A 16,443-nucleotide genomic window follows, 5' to 3' on the forward strand; every position below is an offset into this window, starting at 1 on the left:
CATATTCCCACCCGAAGCCGCAAGCCTGCCCGAGAGCCACAGAGGAAGCGGTGCTCTCACTGACACCGAGGGACTGGCCTGCCTGGGACAGCAGGCCAGCCCACTCCTGCTCACTCAGGGAGTCTGTGCCTGCCTCCTGCTCTCACTGTCCCCAGGCCTGGAGTCCACTCTAGGACAGCGCTTGTGCCTGGTGCATGGAAACCCCCTCAGCCCCAGGCGGACAAGTAGGGCTCCAAGGTGGGTAAGGAAACATCTGCGAAGAAAGCTTCAGTGCAAACCTGTTTGAGGCACTGGTCAGAAGCTGCAGCCCAAGGAAGAATACTTTGCAAAGAGAACAGAAGGGAACCCCCACAAGCATGACATCCCCTGACAAGACAGGCTGGCCCTGGAGACCAGCTGCTTCTGCTGTAGTGCCATGCCCTGCTCTGCAGAACCCCAGAAAGAAGGGGCTGGCATTGGCCTTGAAGGCACACACAGAGTGCTTCCACCCTGAAAGGGAAAAGGACAGCAGTTTAAAATTAACTCCAGCCTTTTCCAGGAAATATCAGTGGAAAGAAGCTGCTGTTTTTAGAAAATGTTGTTCCGAGGAATTTCCTGAAAAGCCCCATCAGTCAAAGCAGGGACGCGGCCACTTCCACCTGCACGGGCCGCTCGGCAGGGCTCCTGCGGCGGCCCTCCAGCACTGTGGCCGCAGTCACAGCGGCACAGCCGTGGTCTCTGCAAGGCCTCTGGAGCCGGGTCTGAATGCAATATGCATCTTGTGTAGCAGCAGGATGGTGGTCCTTCCATCCAGGGCTTGGTCAGGAGACAGCATGTAGAACAGCCCCCGAGAGTCTGGTTTAAAATAATCATCAGGGCACTGAAACAGGTGCGCTCCAAGCAGGGCTCCCATCCAGCCTGGACCAGAGATGATCATACCTTGCCTACACAGACCCAGCGGTCAGGAACTCTCCCTCCTCTGCAGCGATCACAGTGGGGTGCATGAGGGCACAGAGAAATGCCTGGCGCTTGCAGATGCTGTGCTGACTAGATCTCCGATCACGTTAGCTGGCACTGTGGTGACAGTACTGGCTGGTGACCCCAAGGACGCAGAGAACATGCGCCCATGCCAGCAGGGGAACAGCCGCCCCGTGACAGCCAGGGTAGGAATGCACAACCAGAAGGGGCCCGTGAGCCTTTGGGCACGTGCCAGCATCCAGCCAAGAGGAGTGTTCTGCCCTGGCAGCAGATGCTGCTGCTAGCAGCTGCCCAGGAGCTGAAGGCGCCTGATCCTCCTCGTGTCAGATGTATTTAACAAGGGGGAAGAGGTGAGAACAGGGCTTCCCAAGAGACTGGCTCCAGCCTGGAGTGAGAGTCCTGGTAGAACTTCACAACACATGAAAGGCAGCCCCTTTCCCCTGTGCTGGAGGTGGGCATGTCTCTGGCAGCAAATGCAAACAGACAGCTTGAAACATGCCTCTCCAGCGCAAACCTTCCCAAGCGCTTCATGCCTGGAGTAGAAGCTAATGAGAGACAACGCCTGCAGACAGGCAGATTTGGAGAAAGCAGCCTTTGATGGGCCAGGCTGCGTGAAGTGAGCAGCTTCCGTTTCAACACATTCACTCCTTTGCCGCTCTTCTTTTTACAGCTTCCTGAGGGACCGGCCTGTTGGCTTGTCAGTGTTTGCAAAGCAACGCCAAGCTGTAAAATGAACCTGTGCCCTCTGGGGAAGCAGCAATCCCATTGCCCTGTCCCACCCCTCCAGGCTGGAGCTCCCTCCACAACCCATGCACGAAGATCCCACCCCTTCATTTCTCAGGCCTGTTCAGTGTGTACTGCAACCACACGGTCCCTAGATGCCACTACCGGCAGTAACAGTGCTGCCCCCCACGCCTGCTGCGCAGGGGCCATGTCACGGCAGTGCTCGTAGCTGCGCCTTGAGTTAAGGCTGCCTAACGCTTTCTATTACAAGACCCTGTTTTCAGGTCCTGGTAACTACTGCCAAACTTCAACCATTCTGGCTGCAATCTTCCAAGCCAAGAGTCTCCTTCAGGGGTTTTTTTGGGGTTTTTTTTTTTGGAAAGTTGCAGTTGAAATGTTTTAGCTATTTCCCAGAACAAGGCTGGGAGGAAAATACCTGGTTTTCCACACATTAAAACTGCTGACAACCCTTCACCAAAAAACTCTAACAACTTCATGCTCAGATGCGGGACCTGGACATTTTGGCTAGGGTGTCACGGCTGTGTCTCTTGCCATCTGCACAAAAACTTACCCCATTTTGGCCGTGCAACAGGCCTCTGAAGACGTCTGCAGCGAGCACGCTCCATTTCCATACAGAAACATTCCTTAATTACGTGCCCACATACTGCTTTTCTGCAGAACTCAGGTTCAGCCGGCGCAGAGGACAAACAGCCTCAGGAACGCATCAGGGCTGTGCAGGGCACAAGGGACCCTGCAGGATCCCTTCCAGATTTGATGGAGGGCGTGTACTGAATGAGGCTGGGAATTGCAGGAAGCAAAAGAATGGTCTCAGGGTTAAGGAAGTTCAACAGTACCCTGGAGAACCAGACTCCTCCCTGCCCCCAGCACCATGTTCCTGCATGAGGGCAGTTAAGCCCCACAACCAAGCTCTGCACAAGTGGCCACTAAGGCCATGGTCCTCACTTTCGGAGTGCCCAGCATAAGACCTGGGGGCTACGACTACAGAGCGCTCAGCGCTTACAGCTGGGACACAAGTCAATAGGAGCTGTACTTTGAAAAGTTACAAAATGCCAAGGACTCAAGAATCAAACTTCACCATCTTGCATAGGACACCCAAAATGAACGGGAGCTCTGGCTGCAGCTCCCCATTGAGAGCGGGGTAACAGTGCCACCTTTCTTCCCCATGCTTCTGGACAGAAAAATCCCTGAACGCCCACGAGGCACCGGGATACTATGGCCGGAAGGATGGTGGGGAAGCCCGTGAAGAGTCACTGATTCCATAGCCGGTGTCAGGTTTGGATGGAGTGCAGAATACAATGCCCCGGGTTACCTGTTTCCTGACAGGGACAATGGAAATACCAAACAGCTATGCATTCAGCTTGCATTGCCCACCCTGCTCACTGAACGAGGCAGGGGAATGGCAGACTGCACTGTAACACATGCACGCGAGGGAGCTGAAGGAAGGCATTTCCTGACTGAAGTGCTTGACCCCGCAACCTTGCTGTGTTCAGTGCAATGCTTTGGGATATAGTGACTTCCTAGACCCAGCCCCAGCCCAAACCAAGACACTCGAAGTCAGGAGCCTCTCTTGGGTCTCCTGGCATGCTTCCACCATGTCACCACTGGGTGTCACGGTCCCTTGAGGCATGGACTCAGACTTCTGGTTTACTGTCAGCACTTCAACTATAACCGACTTGGAAAACTCCTGGAATCATGCAACAGAAAGGGTTTGTAGGAAGTGATGCACAAGCCTTCCCCAGGCATCCCAATGCAGACAACTAGGAGGCACTCTCTCTCCTGCCTCTGGCCTTGCTGATGTGGTCACACCCCTGGAGCAACAGGATTCCCAATTTAGAGATGACCCCTAACAGCAGTGCACAGCAGGGGTGGCACGTAGGGGATGCCAGCTCAACGCACCCATCCCAGCACCTCCAGTGTCTGCAGCCTCCTGGCAAGGACCCCAGAGAACACCATCTCACCGCTCCAGCAGCCGAAGCCCTGGGCTGAGAGCACGCTATGAGCAACAGCACACATGCCTAGGCAGGGAGGCGTCTTCAGGCTCCCCTCGGTGGGGCTCAGCAGAGAGCCTCCTCCATGCACAACCACAGGGACAGCCAGGTTTTGTGCCAAATCCCTCAGACAGGGATTCCCTCAGCTATCGAACCCACACCACTCCCAGCAGCGCCTCCCAATGGGAAATGCTGGACCTGAAGCAGCCACGGCCCGTCCCCTTCCCGAGTGCACCTCCTGCTGGGAGAGCCTGGGCAGGAGGGAGCTGCGCGCTCCTCCCGAGCCAGCGCTGCTACATTTCCTGCAGAGATTTGAAAACCTGCCGCAGTTCCAAGCAGGCTTCGATTTCACTGCGAGCAGCAGCTCAGAGACCCGGAGTTACTATACAGCCGAATAAAATATTTTTTCATAAATTTAACGCCAGCATGTCTGTGTTTGGAAACTTTGAAAATCCATGTTGTATGGTTTACTGCACTGGAAAAGGTGCCAGCAGAGTTTCAAAGGAAGGGAAGTGTATAACTGTTTCCTTTCAAATGCATTTTCCAATGGGATCCATTGAGGGAAAAGGCTGGAACTAACTAAAACATTATTAAAAACTGTTATGAAAAGAGACAGAGAGATGGAAAAAGATAGAGAAAAAGTCCAATACAGAGCTGAGAGGGAGGGAGAGAGACAGGCAACGAGAAAGGGGATATGGGCAGAAAGACACGTTGGGTGGGGAAAGGGGCGAGACGGAGCGTTTTATCTGGCAGTCACCGTTCGCGGTTGCATATTGTTGCAGATCAATTGATCAGGATTTCAGTGCTGCTGGCCCAGTGGCACGGGGCGAACCACAGAGTTGGCTGCAAGCGCAGCACTTACGAACTGCTGACCTTCAGTTTTCAAACCAAAAATATTCCTTGGGAAACGGTTACACCAGGTTCCAGCCCTGGCTGCCAAGCAAAAACAAGCACTACTAACCTGAAGTAACACCCTGCTCACTTACACCGGGCAGCAACCAGGACTAGTAACCTGAAGTAACTCCCTGCTCTGAGTCAACCAGCACCACTGCCCTTGCGTGACATATGGGGGGGCGGCTCTCCCTCGCTTGGAGTGGATGAGCCAGCGCACCGATCAGTGACAGGAGCGGTCGCGAGGAAGGCGCAGGACGCAGCCATCCCAGGCCCAGACGCAGTGCCAAACAGCTCTAGCCCCACGGTGTGCTTTGGGCCAAGTTTAAACACTGCTGGGAAGAGGGCTCTGCATACCAAACTGACTGGGTCCATTGCACGGCCTGGCTCCAGCAAGGCTGTTCCAGATCCAGGCAGTGCCCCTCTCCTGCTGCCCTCCAAGACAGAAATGGACTGAAAGCATGCTCTGCTCATCAAGTGCCCTTAGACTACACGAGGCAACCTAGGCACGGCCCAGCACAGAGCCCTGCTCAGAGAGCCACAGAGCGGAGAGAGAGCCAGTGTCGGCAGACCTGCGCCGATGCCTAGCCAGGCGTCCGAGGGCCAAGACGGGGGTGGGCAGAGTACGGTGCAAGCCTGCAGAGCTCCAGGCCTGTGGTTCTTCGGGGTGTAGTAACCGTGGGCTGTAGCACACATGTTGAGGGATGAAGGGAAAAAAATAAACAGACAGACAAAAGAATGAGGATGCTCTGCCAATTCCAATTGTGCAGCTTTTATTTTAAATGCTTATCAAGCTGAGAGAGAGCAGAGTTCTTGGAAAACAAGGTTTCCTTTCTTCCAATGCCAGCGTCAAACACCCTCAAGGACGGGTACAGCACAGGCGCTAGCAGCCTGCTGCATGCTCGCAGCCACAGCTCTCCTGTCCCACCCGCCTCCGAGAGGCTCTGCAGTAACAGCCCTGGAGTTTCTGGTAAAAAGAGCCCTGTGCCTTTTTATTAATCTCCAATCTGGCTGGGTTCAAATTATGGCCAATTACCCACCAACACTTCTTGCTAATAAAATACATTTTTACAAGCCCTAATTACTGTTTTCGCTGAACTGCTCTACAGGAAGCGGAGTGCTGCAGATCTCCAGACAGCAGCAGACAGTAACGCGAGGCAGGCACCCGTGAGCACGCAGGCTAGTGACTCAGAGGAGACACGCTACCACGGGAGGGGAGGGGGCTGCCTGCTTAGCGCTCGAGACGCACCAGTTTCTAAAAGGGGACACTGAATTTACATCACACATATGGTGCTGTGGCTTCTGTGGTCAGTCAGGACTGCCACAGTCTTTGGTCACAGCACCAGCCACCTGTGGCACTAGGGAACTGCCCAGCCTGTCCCCTGAGGGCGTGGAGACTCTAACCAGCAGTGCAATTACATCTGGGACTGGAAAGGACTGGATGAGAATGGCATTGATCTCACTTGGCAGTGGTAGCCCTGAGCTCTGCCCGCCGTGCTGACTGCAGCCCAAGGAGATGGATCCACTCCCCACTTTCAGTGCAGGATCACGGGGAACCGCTCTCCTTGGATTGCCAGCTCCTTTCATGGGGAGTGCAGCTAAATGACAGAAACCGTGGTCAGAAGGGCAAAGAAACTGAAACGTCCTCTGAAAGGATGAAGGCAGCATTAGAGTAATGGGGCTTCAGATGCCTGCTAGCAGGTTCTGCTCTCCAGCACACCAAAACCCCAGTGCCGCGGGGTGTCCCGGGAGCAAATACCGAGCCAAAGACAAAGGCGACGGCAGCTAACAGCCGGAGCCTCCTGTCTGGACAGCACCCGAGCAGGCCTCAAGTTCCACAAGGCAGCAAGCGAGGGAAGGCTGCTGCTATCAGCGTCGCGCACGCAACCCCCAGTGCAGGGAACACCCTTGGTGGCAAGAACACAGCAGCAAAACCACCGGACCACAGCACACTCCCAGCCCATGCGCTCTGGGGCCGCGGGAGCCTCTCAAACCGGGGCTGCCATGCAGGTATCCAGGCTCAGCTGGGGAAAGTGCAGCTCTGCTAGGTTGATTAATTTTTCTTTCTTAACCAGGATTACTTTAATTTTCAAGGCCTAATGGACTCCAGCTGCGAGGGAGGCAGAGCTGCAGTAGTACAAAGACAGCCCTTGCACACTGGTGCAAGCTAGCACAACATTCCAGACACACGCGCACAGAGCCCTAGAAAAAGGATGCACTACGGCGGGATATTTTTAGTCTCAACAATACTGCACTAAAAATACAGCTCTGCTGATACATCACTGCAGAAATATTCTCAGTGTCCATTCAGGAATGGTTTAAAACATTTATTTTTGTTTCCTTTTGCGATGGTCAGAGAGGAGGGAGAAAATAGAAACTCATTGATAAGAGGAAACGAGAGAGACATGAAAAATTGAAAACTACCTAAAAGCTCATGGAGAGGTTTATTTTATTAGTTCTTAATAAATATCTTGCAGATTTCCTCAGGAAATACACCAGATCACATGTAAAATAGTTTGATACTGATGTCAACTGCGTCAACATATGAAATCTATTAGGGTGAAGCCACAGCAGGGTGATCAGCGTGCTGAAAAACTGCACGGCACTGAGGCAAGGGGGGGCGGGGGGAATCTCACGGCCCTTCCAAATTCTTCGAGAGGTAAAAAAGTCAGCCAAGACGCAGAGAGAGAGAAAAAAAGATCCCACATCCTGCTTTGTGCTGCCAGCAATGTGAAGTGCCCAGAGATTAATTCTATGTCTGGCCTGGAAATGTGACTTTAAAGCATGGAGGGAGGGGGAGAAGGGGAGAGGAACGAGAAGGCCAGGCTAACTGGGGCTGGCACCGTGCCACCAGCCCCCTCCCAAGCCATGTTTCAATGTAGACAGCAGTAAACCCCAACAGACAGCAGCTCCTCACACTGCCAGGGCCTCGCACCAGCTGCAGCGCGTCTCGCGCTCCGTGCACAGCCCCAAGTGCAGATGGGCCTGAGAGCATCACTTCCGCTCTGCCTGCTTTTAAAGACACAAGTACATGTGGCAGCATTTCACCTCCCTTCGACATGGGCCGCGGATATTTGGGGCCCCGGAGCAGGGGGGCCCTGCTCCCAGCACCAAGCCCGAGGACTCGTCAGACCTTGGCTCCCTAGGATGCACTCTGAAGGGTTTATGCTGTTCCCAACGTGTCTTTGGCAGCCGGCGCCTCCCTTCTGCGTCCATGCCATTATCCGGAAAGCAGGCACTGCTTACGCAAGCCTCTTCTCCCTTCCTAGCGCCGGCAGCATAGCGCCAGAGTCCACAGGGAGGCAAAGGCCAGGCACGCGTGCTGGAGAATCCACCAGACCATGAGCTCTGGGTGGCGCAGTCCCACGGCGGCAGCACCGTGCCCACCTGGCACACAAGTACTGCAGGACTGTGCCTTCCACCGTGCCCCACTGGCTGCTGCGTTGGTCCCCCGCGGTGCCTGCCACTACTGCTCCACGCAACGCACACCTCGGGCAACACCGGATCGGCAGCGCGGCGGCCAAGACCACCTCTAGTTACAGCAGCACCCTTTGGACAGTGCCATCCACTTCCCATGGCACTTACTGGCCTGCCTTTGGCTGGCGCTACCCACAGCCTCCAGAGCCGTAACTAACCCCATTTGTGTGAAATGTGGCTTTGCAGTGCGCATACACGGAAACCACTCAGGTGCCCTGCTGCTCAGTGGCCAGCTGCCCTGGGACTGCAGAAGTTTACTCGTGGCAAACCGATGTCGCTAAACAACCTGCCCCTGGCTACGCAGGCTGAGAAGCTGGGTTTGGCGTCATGTTCATTAATGTGAGGCCTCAAGAAACACCTGGTGGAAACGTCCTCCTGGCTGGGCTCTCTTTCCTCCATTGGTCTCAGGGCCCTGGCAGGACAAAGACATTGTACAACCCTAAAAATCACCAGTACAGCCCCCTCCTCTAGGGACCTGTCACCAAGGTCCCATGGGGAGCAGTGACTTGCACACAGCAGCAGAGAGGAAGCAGGCAGGTGAGCTCACAGGATGCTAAACCACCCTGGGGCTGGAAAAGTCCAACCACAGCGAGCTGGCCTGGGTAGGGAGTGCTCACTGCTGGAGGCCTCATCAAGACTTGTACAGCATGGTGGAACATCACCATTAGCCTAATTATACAATGTTCCCTAACACAATTGAGGAAAAGCAGAGTTGTCAGCTCAGTGCTGCTCAAAAACACGAGGAAATCAAAGGCGCAGAGAAGTAGCAAGAGGTTATAGAGATACGTTTGAACTCAAACATCTCTGTAAAAGCAAGAGGGTTTCCTGTCAGGGCACGAACATCCAGCAAGTGCCATGCAGGCTGCCACCCTGTACAACACCACTAGCCCTCCCTACCACCCCTACCTCCACTGCAAAGCAGAGCACCATGACAGCTATACTGAACACCTCCCCTAGCAAGCCAAACTGATGGACGTAGTGCTGCCAGAGCTCAACATTTCCTATCTTTCCCTGCCCACAGCAATGCTATTTCTGCCCACGTGTCTTGGAGGGTCGCACTGAAATGCCTCTTCTCCTCCCAGCTGCAGGGCACATGGGAGCCTGTGTCATGCTGCAGCACAAACCCCTCTCTAAACTGACTCGCGGCGTACCAGCTTTGTCCTAACTTCCCCGCTGAGGCACGAGAACTTGGCTGTAAGCAGAGCCTAGCTCTGCGATTACCAACCATTTCCCTCTGCTTGCTGCCCTGAAGGAGATCTAGGCATGAGGCTGCATCCTGTGAAGGGGCTTAGAGAGCAGACAGCAAGGATGTGCTTACGTCACAGGCAGGCCTGACTGAAGCCCCTGATGAGTTCACCTAATAATGCTGCTCACCAGAGACAGAGCGCAGCCCCACTCCAGCTGGAGGGAAGGACTGGAGAGTCTGACACAATGGCAGGCACTCCGCACACGCTGGAAACCTTTCCCTTCCCTGCCACAAAGCCTTGCTCGATCGCTTGCCTCCGAAGCCAACATCTAGACATCAGAAACCTGAACTTCAAGTGGAAATTCCCTGCAGCGTGTTGATTTCTGCATCTCCTGCTGGCACTTGTGGCAAAGGGGAAAAAGTCACATGGCTTTCTGGACACGCGGTATGCTGAGGAGTCTTGCATCAGCGGGTAAAAGCCAGAAGCCAGGAAAATAACTCCAATTACGGTAAATAAATCCCCAAATATGTGACAATCTGCCTTTTAAACAGGAAGCAGAAGGGAATAAGCAAAGGAAGACTCTGGTCTAAACACAGTTGCCACCAGCCATGAAGGCTCAGCAGAGGTGCACTCAGAGCACATTGGAGCCAACAGCTTTACCTGAACTTTTTGTCTGCATCCTGTGGCTGAGACCAGCACATTTCCCTCCCTGAAAGACCGGGAGCTCCCGGCTCCCAGCCTGCTGCCAAACCCCAAGCGTCACAGCTACGTGAGAGCAGCCTGAAGCGCTGCCACCACCTCCAGACTGCTGCAAATCCCTCATCAGTCTGGTCCCACACATTCAGCACTAAGTACCGCTCAGCACAGCCGCCGAGTTTCACGGGAGGTTCCCGCTACCCCAGGGCCAAGTTCCTGCAGGGCTGTGGAAGCAGCAAGGCATGCTGCATGTCATGTCTTCTCCCGAGGGGAACACTGCAGGCACGAAGCAGAGGCGAAGGCACCATGTACTGGGGCAGGACCATCTCTCTGCTGTGCGAGCAGTGAGGGCCTGGCCCAGGAGCAGGGCTCCAGGCACTACAGTGTGCAAACAGGTCAAGCCCCAGGCCTCAACACGAGGCTGGGATGGAACCTAACGCTCTGTGCAAGCAGCGATCCCTGGTGTGTGCTCTGCCCTTGACAGCCACACGGAGGGGAGGGCAGCCCCGTTCTTTCCTCCTCTCCTTTGCCCAGTTAGAGAAGGCCCCGAGCTTGGAACTCTCCTCTTCCAGACTCATGGGCGGCCAAGACCCCAGACCAGCAAGGAAGGAGGAAGTTAGTGACAAACTTCTCCTATTCCAGCACTCTGGGAAGAGTCCTTTTGAACCCTCCCCCTAAAGACTGACACCCAACCTACCCTAGAGACTGTACCCCCTGCAAGCCCCTTCCAGGACCATGCCTCCTACCTGGCAGAGGAACCCCATAACGTGAATACAAGCTGGGTTTGCAACCCCCCACCTCCCCATAGGTACTCCGACTGTCCTAGGGCTGTAGCACAGCTCTGGAGCAGTTAAACCCAGCGTGGCCCCAGCCCTGCTGCGCCAACTGGGGAATTCTCTAACTGGGTCCCACATCCCAGCTGGAGAGACCCCTCCCTTTGCAAGCTGCCCTTGACCTGCAGATGCGGGAGCCCCGACCCCCTGCCCCTGGCGTTCTGCTTGGGACAACACAGAGCATGGGTGGCTCTGCTCTGAGAAATCAGCTAGATCCTGGCGAGGCAGACACTTAACGGGGGGGGGGGGGAATTTGGAGAGTGTTCACGTTGCTGCTTCTGCTCTCTAGAGCCTGAGGTTTCATTAAAGCCTCATTTTGAACCTAATTTTAAAACTCCACCAAACCAAAGCTGCCGTCCCCAGCAGGGTTTTATTTTTAACCCGAGTTGAATGCACTGGACTTCCTTGGGTTCGACTCCCAACACCTATTGTCTGCTCCAAGGCGCGCAATGTGGTCACAGCCCTTGAGACGTGGCCTGTGCAAGATGAGCAGTCGCCACGTCCGGCTGAGCCATTTTTCCGATGCTGCAGCGAGCTCTCAAAGTCAGTCTGGTCCCCTGTGGGAAACCAAGCGCACGCTGCAGCAACGGGCCAAGGTCGGGCCCAGCTCTGCCGCCAAGGGCAGGCGTGTCAACATCTTGGGGGATATTTTAAGGGCTCACCGTTTCGTTTGCAAGCTGGAACAGCTGCGGTCGGCAAAGCGAAACATGGTGGCTCAGAGCAGAGGCAGGCAGCGAAGCCACCCGCCTGTCCACCACAGCCGTGCAAGCCCAGCTGAGATCTCCACATGACCACCACCTTCCAGCTGCAGGGCCTCCACACCAGGTGCTCACGCTAGGCTGCCGATTCCTTCACCTCATACTGTCCATCAGGGACTCTCGCCAGGTCAACCAGTCAGGAACCAGGGCAAAGAGGATCCCTGGACAGGTCTGCAATGCACTGACGTGTTCGCTCAAATCATCTGCTCACCGAGGGCCGGCTCCTCGCATGCTCCAGGCAACGTGGTGCAACAGGCCTAAGCGCACTGCAAGGCAGCCAGGTGCTGCAGCCTGCTCCTTTGTGCCCCAAGCCCAGCCACCACACCGGACTTTCCAAGACGCGTCTCTCGGGTGCCCTCTGCCGTGCCCCCAGTTCAGTGTGCATGTGCTTGGAAAGAGGGCCCGTTGGGGGAGAGGGGAAGCCATTCCGGTGGTGGCCTATGAATACCATCCAGTGATTTATAGGAAGTATAATCCAATAACACAGTAAAATAAAACAGTGTGTCTGAGAGGGGCTTGATTCCAGGAATTATAAAACAAATTATTAAAGAGAGAGAGAAAGAAAAAAGCCCTAGAGAGGCCAGATTGGAGTAAATTGGGCACAGATGGGCTGGGAGGGGGCTTCTCTCTCCCCACCAAGATGCCCCCGCCGCAAGCACGGCTTCAATTAGCCTTTTCAGAAACCAGAGTTTTATTTCCCCAAATTACAGAATTAAAAAAAAATTAAAATTCTTGGAGCGTCTGTGGTTAGGATGAGGAGATCCAAACTTCCTTGCGCGCCCCATGTGCAGATGGCCACCAAACTGTTAAATGTGGCCACCCAACATAGTCCCCACAGGACACCCCATCTCACCACCACCTACATCTCAGGCTGGGAAGTGCTAACCCCAATGCTAACCACAGCCAGGCTCAGTGCTGAGCCTGCACCCAGGCTCCTGTCCCCTCTTCAGTGGGAGGCCCTTCTCCCATCCCAGTCTTGGACTTGCCCTAGCACTACCAGGCCCTTTTCCTGCAAAGCCCTAGCCCTGGACTGCCTGCACGCCAGCGGAGGGAGCGGGATCGCTGCATGCCATTTGGTGATGGACAGCCAAGGAGAAACCGTCCCACATGGGATTCTTGGCTCCACCTGAGCCTGAAAACAAATGGCCAGTCCCATCTCCCACCCTGCTGCCCAGCTTTAAGAGGGCAGTTGGCTTGGGCCCAGATGTAGCACATTTGGCCCCACCTACACTGCAGAGGCCTGACAGAACAGCTCTGCCACTGCCAGCTCCAGAGCAGGTCCTCAGTGCACACAGCAGCTGTGGTATCCTTGTCTGACCCTCCTGAGAGTGGGCCCAGTCGACAGTCAGGAAAGTTAAGGGAACTTTCCCTTGTGGGACAGGGCCTGGAAATCCTCTGGAGGGGAGGCAAGCAGGCAACTACCCACTGGGCAGCAGGAAGCCCAGAGCAGAACCAACTCCCCTCTGTGCCCTCAAGACGGTGACTGGACACGCAATCAGTCTGCACACGCAGGCCCATGCACTAGAACAGACCCACACTCCGCCCAAGGCAGACACTGCAAAGCCAGTACAGCTGCGCTGGGGCCTTGTGTTTGCAGGCCCCTACGACACCCTGCCAGCGGTTCAGACACCGACAGGGAAGGACACAGGGCAGAACAGCTTCCAATTCACCGCTCCCTTTGGCGCCTGCCTCACCCAGGAGCAGGCGAAGGTCTTAAGGCTTCTCAGGCTCCTCCAGATGCTTCTCTGCAGATGCTGATGAGCCACAAGGCCCCTCCCGCCACTGTCCATGCAAGGGCAGCACGCAGAGGTGACTCATGTGCTGGGAAATGGAAACATGCATCTTCCCACCAGCCCGCGCTGCAGAGTGCTCCTCCACGCAGCCCCTGCCCACGGCAGCCCACACACCAGGGCGCTGAGCCAATGCCTCTACTGTGCACCAGGCATTTGGCAGTAACGTGGCAAACGTGGCTAGCATTTTAAGCCCCAGGTCCTTTTGCTCTTCCTCAGAGCCCAGCTCTCAGCACCTCAAGCCCAGGTCTTCCAGCCTTCTTCACTTGAGTGCCTTGGAGATCCCGGGGCATTTGGACAGGCCCCAGCATGTGAGCAATAGCACTGGGAGTTGGAAACACTGTGGCCCAGCAGGACACCAGACAACCACAGCACCACCCAGCCCTCCACCGTTTCCTCACGGCCACTCACTGCAGGCACCTTGCCGAGCCCCGGATTGCCAAGGGGCCGCCCTCTGCAGAGACCGGAAGCCAGGAGTAGCTGGCACCTCATCATGCAGGAGGGAGAGAACCCTTTTCAGACTTGTCTGTCCCAGCCCTGCAGGCTCCACTGCACAGCCCAGGACAGAGCAGCACAGCGGGCCAGGGGGCCCAGACTGCTGGACTGTACCCTCACCTCTGTCCCAGGCTGGCTGCATGCCCTGCCCCTCTGTGCCTCCACTCTCCCTCAGTACACAGTGACTCAACCCTCTGGGGGGCTCTGCAAGTCACCAGCTTTTTCCTCGAAGCTGGGAAAGATTAAGGTTTGCTGGGGTCAGCTGGCATCAAGCAAAAGGGGGATGCAGCTGCCTTGTGCCTCACATGGCTCCTGTGGCGAGGTCGTGAATGTGGGGACTCCTCCTCGCAGAGGGAGGTGCCTGTGGGGCAGGAGTGATGCCGTACGCTCCTCCACGCAGCCTCTGTCCACGAGGCCTGGGGCCATGCAGACATGGGAGCACTTCCTGCCTCTCCAGCACTTGCCAGCTCACACAGTCAGTGGCCTCACCCACCAGGAACCTGTTGGATGCCCCAACTAGCCAGCTGCCTCACAGGGCCGAGCTTAGGGCATGAGGCTTTTGGGGCATGGAGTACACTGCATTGTGGGCTGGTATGCACCTCGCAGCCTGGGCACAGTGGCAGCATGCCAGCAAGGCAGGGGAGAAAGCAACATACTGCGGAGCTGGCATAGATGCACTGCTTCCTCCTGCCTGGGGGCACAGCCCAGGCCCTGCATGCACGCACGGTGCCCGGAAGCACAGCCACCTGCTGCCGCACTTCACTTTGTCGGCTGTGAGGAAGAGGAACTCACCCCAGGAGACTCAAACTGCGTCGCAGTGAGAGTGCAGGCCTGGGGCATTCACTTGGCTAGACTCAGTGCTACAATGGCAGAGCCCAGGTGTCAGGGAACAGCCGCTCTGCTCCCCAGCAGACTCCCTGGGGCAAGCCAGGCCAGACAGCAGCATCCAGATACCAGCATCCTCTACCTCCTCCAAGCGCTCAGGCTCAGCAATGATGCTGGTACTTTGGGCCTCTGTCAATGCCAGGGAGTCAGGCCAGGGCATGCCTGTTAGACCACCAGTGCTTCATGATATTCTGGGGAACTCTGGCTGTCAGGGTGGCATAATGAACCGCACCTTCTCACTCTGCTGCCCCCTTTACACGCCTGCTAGCACAGTCCTCAGGCCAGCTACCCTGGTCTTACACAGAGCACAGGCCCTTCTGGGGCACAGCAGAGGCCTTGCTCTGCCCCTGGAGAAGCCCTAGGATCTCAGCAAGCCAGGGCCCTTCCTGCTGTCATCCCCCTACATTGAGAGGCAGCTCTGCTTCCTCTGCATGTGAAGTCCAAGGACCCCCACCCACTCTCCGCTATCAGCATCCCACATAGAGCAAGCCCAGGCCCTGCCCTGCCCCCTGAGGACATGCCATACCTTTGGGCTGGGAGTTGTACACTGCAAACATGTTGATGGCCACAAGCTGCAGCATGCGGGTGCTTCCGATGGGAGGTGGGCTGTGCTGCAGCAGCACCTGGAACTCCCTCAGGACCTCCTCAGCCACTGCAGGGAACGTCTCCATCCTGCAGACAGAGAGAGAGAGGCTGTGAGTCTGGGCCAAGCCATGGGACCCTGAAATACCAATGTCCTCCTCGCAGCCCCAGCACCTCTGGGACAGCCCCACAGTGCAAGGCCATGAGGCGACAGCCTAACTAACCAGCTTGGGAGCTGGGGGGAGCTTCCCTTGCAAATGTCATTAGGGCTATTTCTGGGTGTGGGGTTCTCTCACGGTGGCCCCAGCTCAGCCTGCGGTAGCACCAAGAGTCCCCTGGGCTGTGTGGTTTCCCTCCCACTGGGAAGCCCCAGCCTGGCCATGGGAGAAGGCCATGCAGTCCTCTGAAGACTAAAGGCCAGCTATGCTCAGATGGCAATAGTCAGTGCATGAACACCAGTGTCAGAGCTACAGCTGCTTCCTGAAACGCTCACGCAGCCCCTAGCACTCGCCAGGAGGGAGAAAGCATCACATGCACTGCCTGGCCTCCCAAGAACGGCCTTTCAGCACCAGAGGCCACAGCACTCACTGGCACCTCCAGCCAAGGAAGCCAGACACGGTGACACTGCTCTTCATCGAGCATCACCAGGGAAAGGAGTAGGGGTCTAACCTCCGAGCAGCCAGGGGCAGGGCAGCATCCAGCAGGAGCAGCCAGGCCACCCAAGCAAATGAGCATGCAAAGGAGGCCTGGCTGTTCTGAGGAAGGGCTCATGTGATTTAGCTGCCTACAAGAGCAGGGTCTAGAGGACACCCACAGCATGCTCAGCACCTCACAGCTGTGGAGCCCACAAGCAAACTGGAAGGGGCAGCACGTTCTCCAGGGCCATGGGCACCCTGTGCTCCCCCTTTGCTCAGGGCAGCTTCCTGTACTTCCACGGGCACATGGTCCCCTCCCTCTGCTTCCAAGGGTCATCCTGCAGCTCACCCCTACAACAGACCCCATGCAGCTGCAGCCAGGGGCCTCTCCTAGCCAGGGATCTCTGCAGTCCCTTGAGGCACCTGCCAGGTCCTGTCCCCCGGAACACAAGGCACAGGCACTGCCACTTCCAGAGGCACAAAGGAAAGGCCAAACTGCCCTGAGAAGATGCAGGCTCCCTACCA

General features: G+C 56.1%; 1 protein-coding gene across 1 annotated transcript in view; it reads right to left on the minus strand.

Moving 5' to 3' along the window:
• Positions 1-16,443, minus strand: part of SMG6 (SMG6 nonsense mediated mRNA decay factor) — a 111,569-nt gene that overhangs the window by 66,087 nt on the left and 29,039 nt on the right. The window contains exon 10 of the mRNA XM_059717576.1: positions 15,228-15,373. Coding sequence (XP_059573559.1) covers positions 15,228-15,373 — 146 coding nt within the window. The remainder of the gene's footprint in view (positions 1-15,227; positions 15,374-16,443) is intronic.

This window comes from Alligator mississippiensis, chromosome 14 (assembly GCF_030867095.1).
Source record: "Alligator mississippiensis isolate rAllMis1 chromosome 14, rAllMis1, whole genome shotgun sequence".
NCBI classification, from domain to species: Eukaryota; Metazoa; Chordata; order Crocodylia; family Alligatoridae; genus Alligator; species Alligator mississippiensis.